This window comes from Cucurbita maxima, unplaced genomic scaffold (genome assembly GCF_002738345.1).
Source record: "Cucurbita maxima cultivar Rimu unplaced genomic scaffold, Cmax_1.0 Cma_Scf00014, whole genome shotgun sequence".
Classification (NCBI taxonomy): domain Eukaryota; kingdom Viridiplantae; phylum Streptophyta; class Magnoliopsida; order Cucurbitales; family Cucurbitaceae; genus Cucurbita; species Cucurbita maxima.
In genome coordinates, this window is record NW_019272030.1 from 643,548 (window position 1) to 655,393 (window position 11,846).

Below are 11,846 nucleotides of genomic sequence, written 5' to 3' on the forward strand. Positions count from 1 at the left end.
AAAAAAAAAAAAAAAAAAAAAAAAAAAAAAAAAAAAAAAAAAAAAAAAAAACTTTTATGATTCAACGTTTCGAACGGTTCCCATGCAGTTAATGGCTTTGAGCGTTTCAAATTAAAAGTTAAAACCCCTCGTAAATTAAAATAAAAAAGAAATTTAAACTTCTTTTTTTACAAGGAAAAAACAGACCAAAGATTTAATATATATATATATATATATATATGTATGTATATTTATTGCACGAATAGAATCTCAATTAAATAATAATACAATTATCATAGCATTTTATATTAGGCATAGGTGCGATAGTTGATGTGTAGCAAAACTAATTTAAATATATAATCTTACCTAAAATATCATATATTATAATTTTTATAAGAGATGTCTATTTAACTTTTGGTGTTAGGATAATACTTTCGATGGATAGATGTAAAAAAAAAATTCATTATAATTTTTCGTTCCTGTTCTTGCTCCAATATTTACAAAAATAAATGAAGAGTTTTATGGAGATGAAAATTGAAATAGGAAGCGGGATGAGGACGCTCCCCACTTCGAGGACATCTCTAATATTTACCCTCTACATATTAAATTAATAAAAAAATATGTTAGTGAACCATGTTATAATATATTGATAGTATATTTTATCATATAATTAAATATCAACTTCAACCGAGTTATTACAATGTTTCTCTTTTCCCTAAAAGATTATAGGACGAGATCTCTTACCATATATATTAGTACTTTGTTGAGGAAAAAAATTACATATTTCCAAATTATTTTCTATGGACCAAGAGTAATTTGTAAGAAAATAATTCAAATGTGTAATAAATTACAAAAATAAATAAATTAGATAAGGCAAAAAAAATATTCATTAAGAGCCGCATTTAGCCCTTTAATAATTGTAGCTCATTAAGATTATGTGCAATGCAAGGCAACATTAAACTATACATTTATTAGCCGCCATATTCAGACCAATATCATAATTCCACGTACTCATTGAACCCCAATAATTTAGTCTTAAGTTCATTAAAAATTAGGTTAATGATCAGTCTAAGTATATCAACAAATCAAAGGTCGATCGATAAACAAACAAGATGATAATCCAAAAAAAAGCTCAAAAGATCGATCATCTAATAATATCCAAAAGTGTAACACTTATACTACAAATCAGTAAAATCAAATTCATTTCACAAATTAAATTTCTTGTTTAAACCTCATGGGAAGAGAAGCTAACCAAACGACCTCTATGACGGTCTTGACAACCGTATAATTTTTATCAATCCAATTTGAAATCTAAATAACATCTAAACAACCGATAGTAGATAGTAATTAAATGATCGCTAATATATAAAAAGGTGTATGATTGTTTCATAGTCATTGCCTTTAACTTTTAAAGATAATATGATAAGGATGAGACAATATTTTATATTATTTTGTTCTAAGTCGACTTTAATTTACTATTTGTATCATTATATGATTATATATCTATTATTCAAAGTTTTAATCCATCTATAAAACTAAAAAAAAATATAACATTTTGTCATAAAAAATGCATAAAAAATAATTAATTTATGTTATAAAGATGTTCATTAAATTATTTAATGAATATATCGATAATAAAATAATAGTTACATAAAAAAATGCATATCTCATCATTACTAATAATGTATGGTTGAAAGACTATTAATAAACAAGCTATTATCATTGCGTTCTATGGACCTCAATTGAATTTAAAGTCTAAGATATTATCTTTTTTAGACTTTTCCTTCCGAGTTTTTGCTAGAGAGAGGTTTCCACACATTTATACAAAATGTTTCGTTCGATCTCACAACACACCTCCTTTGGGGGCCAACGTCCTCACGAACACTTGTTCCCCTCGTCAATCGACGTGAGATCTCACATAAAGTTTGTTCATAATCAATACCAAACGTAAGACGTTTTATGCTGAATGAACTTATGAATGAGCTTGATGTAAATATTAAGTAGAGAAAATGAAGAGCCTAAGCCAACCAACTATAAAGATGTTTAGAAGAGGTCTTAGAAATATGAGCATTTACAATTTAGCTCCTTCCCCTTGCAACCATAATTATACATCCATTTGGGGATGGATATTTCTGGTGTAGTATACAGGTAGGTACTCACATTCTAGTCAAAATAAAATATTTAGTTGGTTAGAAATGGTAGCAGCTCAAACCCGAGTCTCAATGGCAGTCGAGAATTCCCGACGCCCTCGTTGAACTCGGTTCCTCGGTCACCAGCAACAGGACAGTTAGCACCAGCAATGGTGTCAAAACTTGCTGGTACTTTCCAACCCACCAAAAGGAGCTCTACAGCTGATGACCTCTTGTCATTCATGAAGCTTTTGATGGACTATGGTTTTTTGAAAAATCGGGCAACTTCCTTGTATAGATTTTCTTCTTCAAAGGGTTTCGAGACGTAACCATTCATACCGCATTTCAGGCATTCTTCGTACGTAGCATGAATCACGTCTGCAGTCATTGCTAATATTGGTATAGGCCGTTTGCCTTCTGTTGCAGACAATCCTCCTTTGTTTGCCTCGACCTCCATTGTCCTGATACGACGAGTCGCCTCAAACCTGCAGTTTCGACAACACTATACTCAAAGTTTACTCCAGAAATTCTTGGTATTCAGATCAGAAAAGCTTGTTCAAGAGATCTGATTCGTGTGTTTTTTAAGCTAAGACACCAAAGGGGAAATGGAGAGTTGTTAGAACATACCCATCCATTTCAGGCATTTGAATATCCATGAAGCAAGCATCAAAATTATGCGGTAGCTGAAGCAACTTCAGTGCAGATTTCCCGCTATCTGCACACTCAACATCTGCACCAAATTTCTTCAGAGCGCCTGCAGCGACCCGACGGTTTACTCGGTTGTCATCAACAATTAAGATTCTCTTGCCACAGAGAAGGCTCTGGAGGAAAGCAGAACCATTCGGCCGTCTCTGATTCTTAACCCCGAGTACTTGTTGAAGACAGGCAGCCACCATAGTCGCCCTCAACGGCTTCATGATCACGGTGTCTGCAAAACCTGCTGCTCTTGCCTTGTCTAGTTCAGCAGTGGCAATATTGGTAGCGAGAAGGATCAGCTTTGGAAACTTAACCGAACTACCGTTCGGTTTCCAGTTCAGATGATGAATGATCCCACATTCCTCATCAGAATTTAGTATGTCCTTTTCAACTAAGATCATATCTGGAAGGATTGTGTTTCTGCAACGAAACATGCTTTTAATCATTCGAAATCAATTTATAATCAAAAGAATAAAAGAGAAGGGCTTACCTTGGCAGTGTGGATCCATTTTCTCTGAATAAAGAAGCTGCCATGTTGATGCTATTGGTGACTTCAACTATGATACCAAGTCTCTTCAAATGATACCTGGTTACAGAAGCTCGTACATGTTTGCTATCAACTACTATTGCTTTCATTCCTCTAAAACTGGGGGGAAGTTCTTCAGAGTTGGGCTTTTTCATATCATTCATCGAGTTTTTCTTACATTTTCCAAATACAGCAGTGAAGGAAAACGTGCTTCCAATCTGAGGCCGGCTTATGAAGTTGATCTGACCACCCATTAACTCAACTAAACATTTGCTGATACTCAAACCAATACCAGTCCCTCCATAATTTCGGGAGGTCGAGCTATCTGCTTGCATGAAGGGTGTGAAAACTCGATTTTGGGCATGTAAAAGGATCCCAATTCCAGTATCCTCCACACTTACCATCAAAGTAACATGATCACAACCCTTGTTGGTAACTGCTGAGTTGTTTGAAGCGGCATTCGACTGGAAGTTGTCGTCAGCGATTAGATGCTTGAAGTTATCCCAACTGTTCTGATCATCGGCTGCCTCGCGTCCACTCAAAGTTTGAAATTCACGACCATCCAATACGAATAAGCCACTGTCGGATATTCCGTTGACGTATTCCGAGTCCATGGAGACTTTTGAATTCTCAGCTAGGTGTACTTTAACAAATATATGTCCTCTTTCAGTAAACTGGAAAAAAAATGAAGCTTTTTTATGCTGTTTCCAACCAGTTAGACAATAATAGTCAAAAGAAAACGCAAATAATCCGAACTCGTTAGCAGAAGATGTACTAAAAGATTAAGCGTTTATATTGGATTCGAATATGGAAATACAATCGAAAAAACACACTCACCTTAACAGAGTTACCCACAAGATTTGTTATAATTTGTCTGAATCTTCCAGGATCTCCAATTACAATTTCTGGAACTTTATCAGAAACAAAAACTGCCAGCTTCATTTCCATATAGATGTTCAATTATGGTTGAAATCACCATGGCAAAAAGCAATGAAGTTATCAATTAACATGACATGTAACAAATAGGCAGCAAACGTGTTTATTTGAAAATAAATGATGTCCATACAGCCTACCTCCAGACCCTTTTGTCTGGACTTCTCGGAAAATAAAGATAGCACGTCATCAAGTATTGATCGAATGTCGAATGGAACTGCTTCCAGTTCTAACTTTCCAGCTTCAATTTTTGCCCGGTCAAGAACCTCATTTATTAATGCTATCAATGCCTTTCCACAAGCCTGGGCAGTTTGAGCATAATCCTTCTGTGTGGAACTTAGATCTGTATCCAGAAGCAGAGCAAGCATTCCTGAAATTGATGCATACAAAGATAATAGATTTGAGTATCCTTTGTACACGTAAAACCAGCCGATTCGGTAAAAGCAAAGCGAGGCAGGAATATACGCACCGAGGATGCCATTCATTGGTGTCCTAATTTCATGAGAAACAGTTGCAAGAAACTGAAACCAAAATAAAAGAGAGATTTTAATCAAGAGAAGCAGCATCATATATATGTGTCAGTATGTTTAAGAACATACACAAAATTCAATGCAGAATTCAAGAAAATTGAATTCACCACTTACAACAACTAAGTCAAAATGCATTGATATCGCAAAGATATAACAAGGTCATAATCAAGATATTTCCATGTTTATGATAGGAATCACGACCCTCCACAATGGGATGATATGTCCACTTTGAGTATAAGCGCTCTCATGGTTTTGTTTTTGGTTTCGCCAAAAAGCCTCATACCAATAGAGATATGGATCATCCTCTTAATTAGCCGATGTGGTACTCCCAACAACAATACTCAACAATCCTCCCCTCGAACAAAGTACACCATAGAGCCTCCCCTGAGGTCTATGTAGCCCTCGAACTGCCTCCCCTTAATCGAGGCTCGACTCCTTTCTTTGGAGCCCTCGAACAAAGTACATCCTTTGTTCGACACATGAGTCACTTTTGACTACACCCTCGAGGCTAGCAATTTCTTTGTTCGACATTTGAGGATTATATTGACATGACTAAATTAAGGATCTAGCTCTGATACCAGGTTAGAAATCACGATCCTCTACAATGGTATGATATTGTCCACTTTCAGCATAAGCTCTCATAGTTTTGTTTTTGGTTTCCCCAAAAGACCTCATACCATCGGAGATATATTCCTTACTTATAAACCCGTGATAATCCTCTTAATTAGCCAATGTGGGACTCCCCAACAACAATACTCAACCGTTTATGTTTTTGGGTAATGTAGAGGTTTAGCTATCATATTCATTTAACCTCTTATTATGCTCTCTGCTTTGAAGCCATATTTTCTACAACATACATAACTCGAACATAAGATTCATTTAGAACTTTCATCCCAACTATCCTTTTCTCTCCCCCCTAATTCCATCCGTTTCCTTTTCTATTCGAGTCTCTAATTTTTTTAGTTCCTAAATGACCTGATTGGTGGTACCTGGGATTTTGCTACATCGGCAGCCTCCGCTCGAACTTTCAGTACTTGCATTTCATGAAAATCATCTTCAACCTTCACAATGTGAGTTGCTGCACCATACAAAATATATCCAACTAACAAACCGATCACGAAGAATAAGAATGCAGTAGTTAGGGCAGTCCAGGATGTGGGAGCCCTCTGCTGATATCTGCACCATAACCACATGAGGAAAGCAATAAGTCACTGAAGCAAACACTCCACATTAGAGATGTACCTAATATGGCAGAATCTTTTACCTACAAATCATCAAATGCTTCCTGAATGGATCTCCGAAATCAAGGCTGCTCTCATGTGAAAGCGACAAGTCACCATCTTGATATTGATGACCATACATCACGAGAAGATCAGAAGAGTTCGTGACATCATATACATTTACCAAAATGGCCTGATTCCCTGCAAGCTGCCCAAGCAAGTTCTCCACGAGTGACTCAACATCAAAGGCTCCGCCAACGTAGCTGCTTTAAGATAAGAAACAATTCAACATATCTGGCACATATACTTTCACCTCTAATATGATGCTAAAGCTCAAAGATTTGAAAAAATTAAGGTACATGTCGCTGAGAGCCACTGTTCTATATTTAATGATGAACAAACAAAGCACAGATGAATTCACATTTCTTATTAAACTACTTCATATCCAGACTGACCCTGCTGTTGCTTCTATCCGTTCTTCTTCAGTCGGTATGGATGGCAATTTGAATTTGTAAACAGGAAATGTCAAAACAACTCCAAGATGATGGGAACCCAGCAGCCTGAAGGGTCTTGTTAAGACAGCCTTTCCTGTTGCTCTAGCCCTCAAAATATTTTCCCGGTCCTCCTGCGTTGCATCAGAGAGAAGCAATCTACCAAATGAGGAAGGCAAAACGATATATACAGACATGCCATTTTTATCCAACATATAAGCTAGAATAGCAACATTTGCTCTACCTCTCCTGACATCATATCCAACGATTCAATATACGAGACTGTTTCTTGAGAAAATATTACTGGTGCATATTCATCTCGATCGGGCGAAGGTTCCTTTTCCATTGTTCTTATCATCCACCCGTGTTGCTTTTCGAAGATATCCCTCTCCGAATGAATCACTCTTTGTGCATACGCCACCCCACTGAGTAGAGGCCGTTCAAAAGCAGTTCTGGCTGTGTATTCTGCAAAAGTTTCCTGCATTGTTGAGTTTTGGGCTCGTTAAACCACAATGTCATGAGGGGAAAAAGACATTGAAATGCCAGTTTGCTCAAGAAAATGCACAGAATTGAACATGTTTATCTTGCAGGGTTGAGATTTCCCAGAACTATAAGAAGAATAAACCAATGTACAGAGGCGAAGTACAAACCTGATCAATAGCAGAAGGGTTTTTGAAGTAATGAAAGGTGGAAACAAGGACAGCCAAGGCATGAACATGGTTAACACTAACATTGAATTGATCCTGCAACATCCTTGCCCTCTGCTCACACATACTCCCCAACACTTCATTCCTCCTCACTTTGATATCAGCATCCATGCCATTATAGATTAACATGCTGATAAACGCCATCCCCATAATCCAGAACAGAAGATACTTTCTAAGCCAAGCCCTGTTAGCTTGAACAAATGTGTAACCCTTCTTTGTTGTTCCCATTTGCTCATTCCACTTCAAACCCACAGAGTTATCGCTCACCTGCATTTTCACTTCCTTTTCTTCTTCATTCCTCTACCAGAACTAGGCCAACCTGAAGAACCAGCAACATTCTTGAGCTCGCTCACTTTCTTTCTGAAAACTCCTCCCACAGTTTCTCCTGCAATTAAACAGAAAAAGCAAAAGGTTGACAAGAGGCAGATTGTCACCTGTTAGATTTGAAGCTCAGAAAGCAAAACCGAAAAAACCCATTTCCTTTTTAAACCCATTCCTAGATTAGGGAGGAAAGACGATGAGTCGAGTCAGAATCAATAAAGAGAGCCGTTCAATTCCTAGAGACAAGCCCGAGTCTGAAAAGATGGGGTGTTCAAATTGTGGTCAAAAATGAAAATAAGAGGCAAGGGAGAGAGAAAAGCCCACATTCCAAAGAATTCCTCTTCATATACTTTCTGGTCAATGACGTCTTTGCGTAACAAAAAAGGAAACAAACAATAAAAAAATGCAGAACAGTGTAAGCTAATCATGTCCATCTACTCCTCCTTCCTCAAGGCGTGAAGTTCAGTTGTTACCCATTTCACTTCCATTAAACAATCAAATTCATAGCTGAACGCTCCGCTGCTCCCAAGACAAACCACACACGCGCAGCGAAGAACACAAGAAGAAACACACACATACACACAGACACAGAGAGAGACAGAGCAGAAAGAAAACAAAAAGAAAACAAAAAGAAAAGGAAAGGGGGAAAGTGGGTTATCAAAAGAAACAATGCTTTTGCAGTTTTGCTCACCTGGGTATCACAAAAGATGGAAAATGCAACCAATGATTTGCAGAGATGATGGAGGAGGAAGAAGGTCCTCCACAGATCGATCCGGAGTGGCTTTTACCGCAGAATTTCACATGGGATTTCTTCAATTGCTCCCCCCGATTGTTATTTCCCTTTCTTGATTGTTCTTTGGAGCTCAAGAAAATTGAAATCAGAAACGATTTCTGGGATAACTTTGGTGTCTCCTAAATCGCTCTCCTTCCCAATACTCTTTCACTATGGCAGAAACCCACTATGTGTGCCTCTATTCCTCTCTGGCTTTGTGTACCTTTTTTTATAAAATATTATTATTCTTCTTCCCCTCTCTCTCTCTCATCTGCTGTGAGCTCGCTTTTTGTAGTGAGTACATACAAGTAGGCTCCTCCTCCATTAACAAAACAGAGAAGAGCGGAAACAGCTTCAACCTGAATGAAAGAACCCAGAACCAGAAAACTCAAAATTTACAAGTTTTTCTATGGGGTTTTTAGTTTTATTGGCTCTCTCTCTCTTTACTGTGTGGGAGGGAGGGAGAATCAAAATGGTGGGAAGGGGAAGAAAATCTCCATCGCAAATCTGTGTGATAATGACATGCCCACATTTGCTAGCTCGGATCTCATTCCCCTTGAATTTACCTCTAACCCCCTCTCCATTTCCTAACTCTTTTTTTTATTGCTTAAATAACTTATTTGTAAGATTAGATTTATCATAAAAATATATCTTTTAAACTATAAATTTCTTTTAAAATACATTTAACATTACTTTTTATAATTCTACCAAAATACCCTTTTAACTTGAAATGTCTTTAAAAATTCAATTTCATTAATATCCTTAATTTTTTTAAAAAAAATTAAAATATATTTAAATATTTTCAAAAAGTTAAAAAATACTCTTCTACAGGAATCAATAAATACCCGTTAACTTTCAAAAATGAAATAATCTATAAAATGTAGATAATTTTTATTATACTCGTAAAAACATTTTAATTTTTTTTTTAACTTATAAAATGTTTAAAAGTATTAATGGAACTTTTCAAAATTCTTTTTTTTTTTACTTTTTATGTATTATTGAAACTTTTAAGTATATTTTTTACTAAATTAGATTTTTTTATAAAAAAAAATTAGATGCTTTTAGTAGGTTTCCACTTTGAATTTTGTTAACATTACCATTAATTTATATCATTAAAATCATTTACCTAACGAATTTTATACCTTTTATCGAGTCCATTTAGGTGAATAAATTAAAAACATCACATATGGTGTCTAGAACAATATATATTAATTTTAAAGAATTAATCAAAATCTAGACATTGTTTTGAAAAAATGAAATTATTATTTTTAAATAAATTGGAATATTTGTCATCTTCTCTTTGGGACCCACATTTTGAAGTTTGAAATCAAGGCCGTCCAAAAATCATCAATAGGCCACGTGTAGAATGCAGACCACTCAATCGGTTAGAGGTTAGAGTCGGCACATTTTTTTATCTCTTTAATTTGTTGTTGATTAAAGTTGAGGCAAAGTCAAGGATTGATTTTTCTCTTTAATAATAATCAAAAAGGATAAAAAAAAAAAATTGACTTATTATAATAAACAAATACTTTATGACGAATACATACATATTCACATTACCACATTAATACAAACACTTGATCATAACATAATTAAATTTCAAAACGTTCAAATTAAAATATAAGTGGAAAAATTTAAAATTCTTCTATTTAGGTAAATCAATTCCTAAAATGTTTCTGAAATATCTATTTTTGGGGATATTTAACTTTATTTATGCTACATATTTGCCTTTAATCACATCATAAATAGAAGCTAATAGTCTAAAATAGGTAGAGGTGATTTTTAGGGGGCAAATCTTCGTAAAGTCATTGCATAAATGGTAGAGAAAGAGTTTGGCCTTATTTCAAAAAGCGGAATATATCTTAGTGGAAGATTGTATGGGTGCATCAAATATTGATATTCATTTTCATTAATTAAGATACACATAAACAAACTCAATCATACGGTTGCTTAGAATCATAGATTTCCATAATTTAGCTCGATTCAATGGATTATGTTGATCGTCTTAACCATTTGGAAGTCTATATTGACAATAATTGATTCATATGCTTTCGAGATTCTTGTACATTGCTGCCTCAAAGGTTCTATCTCACCTTCTACTTATTGGGCTTCATGTATTAACAAGCGAGAATAATAACTACAAATAAAAGCATGAATGGTACGATTCCTCTATTACCCCAGAAGAAAAGGGGCGATCTAGTAGTTCATAGTTTGTAAAGATACGTTGTTATTTTGTTACTATTTCAAATGTCGCCAATTGGATGGACGGAAGAAGATGGAAGTGCGAAAAGAGAAGGAGAATGTAAGAATGAAGGGAAGTTAGGTGGAGAGAATAGTGTGGGAAGTGTGTTGAGCAATATTGTATGTAGGGATGTTTGGTTTGTCGTTTACTGAAAAAGATGAAGAAATTGATGAGTGCCATTCAAAGTGTGAAGTTTTTATTGTAGAGGGTGTCGGCCATGTGCCTCTTTTAATTTCTTCCAATATTCTTCAATTCCTACCTTCTCTCTCTCCCCTAATCATGTGTTTTGTAGTAATATTATGAATGGATTCTGACACGTACGAGTACAATTTGACGTTTAGGTTAGTATTTATATCATTACAACCCACGTCTATCTTTTTGGGATGCCTTTACAGACTTTCCTTCAAAGTTTTAAAATGTGTCTGCTAAGAAGAGGTTTTCATACTCTTATAAAATATGTTTGGTTTCCGTCTCTAACCGATGTGAGATCTATGTTGATTTCAATACTTTCGCTCAATAACTCTTCACTCTCGTGTCATTCCCACAATATGATGCTCGCATTGGCTACCACTAATCGTTCTTGGTGTAAGTTGAGCATATGTCAATTCAAGTCACTCATTAGAAGGGGAGAAAATGGTGGCAAAGGAAGTCAAACATTTGCTTATACATGTTGACCTCTCTTGTACCTTGGCTCATATAAGGAATGACGAGCTCACGACCCGCAATCTTGGATTGGATAAGAAAAAAAAAAAGGAATACGCTCAATAAGTGAAATATGAAGGAAATGCATAATTCCAAGTGGAACTAAATCGTTGGAGAAAATACTTTGACTAGCTACTAACTTAAGCATCGATGGTTGGATAAAATACTAGATTGATTGGAGCATCTTTTTTCAAAGTAAGCTCGATAAAAAAAAGACCCGGCATCATATAAGCTCAACATCTCTTCTTATGATATAGAATCATATTCAACTTGTGTTATATTATATATAAAAAAAAAAATGATAATTGGGGATTAACAATCTCTTTTAAACGTTTAATTTCAATTTGAAACACAATCTTAATGAAATCTTGAAAGAGGGTCAAAGCCATGAATGCGGAAGCAACCCCACATGTTTTTTCATTTTGAATCTTCAAAATATGAGTCCAATGCTTTTTTTTAATATTAAAAAAGAACCTTATCCACGTTGGGCCACCTTCCCTCAACCAATTTAAACTATAATTGAGTTTCATTAGGTGTCAATGTTCATCAAATATAATATTTTGCTACAAATAGTGGACAACTATGATATCATTATTTT

The 11,846-nt window shown here is 35.3% G+C and overlaps 1 protein-coding gene across 1 annotated transcript; it reads right to left on the reverse strand.

Annotated features, from left to right (window-relative positions):
* Positions 1-1,951: 1,951 nt before the first annotated feature.
* LOC111489827 (histidine kinase 4-like) lies at positions 1,952-8,838 on the reverse strand. Its single transcript, XM_023138238.1, has 12 exons — positions 8,224-8,838; positions 7,155-7,596; positions 6,749-6,982; positions 6,469-6,638; positions 6,058-6,276; positions 5,783-5,969; positions 4,733-4,784; positions 4,404-4,633; positions 4,168-4,266; positions 3,295-4,004; positions 2,736-3,224; positions 1,952-2,593 (listed from the first exon to the last, which is right to left on the reverse strand). The coding sequence occupies exons 2-12, from the start codon at positions 7,482-7,484 to the stop codon at positions 2,368-2,370; spliced, it is 2,946 nt and encodes a 981-aa protein (XP_022994006.1). The 5' UTR covers positions 7,485-7,596; positions 8,224-8,838; the 3' UTR covers positions 1,952-2,367.
* Positions 8,839-11,846: the final 3,008 nt, after the last annotated feature.

Excerpts from the sequence above, each read along its gene's own strand:
- LOC111489827 (XM_023138238.1), bottom strand. The coding sequence starts at position 7,484 with ATGCAGGTGAGCGATAACTCTGTGGGTTTGAAGTGGAATGAGCAAATG. Across the intron at positions 6,983-7,154 it reads ACCCTTCTGCTATTGATCAG|GAAACTTTTGCAGAATACAC; the intron begins GTTTGTACTTCG and ends TCAACAATGCAG. Across the intron at positions 4,267-4,403 it reads CCAGACAAAAGGGTCTGGAG|CTGGCAGTTTTTGTTTCTGA; the intron begins GTAGGCTGTATG and ends ATGGAAATGAAG.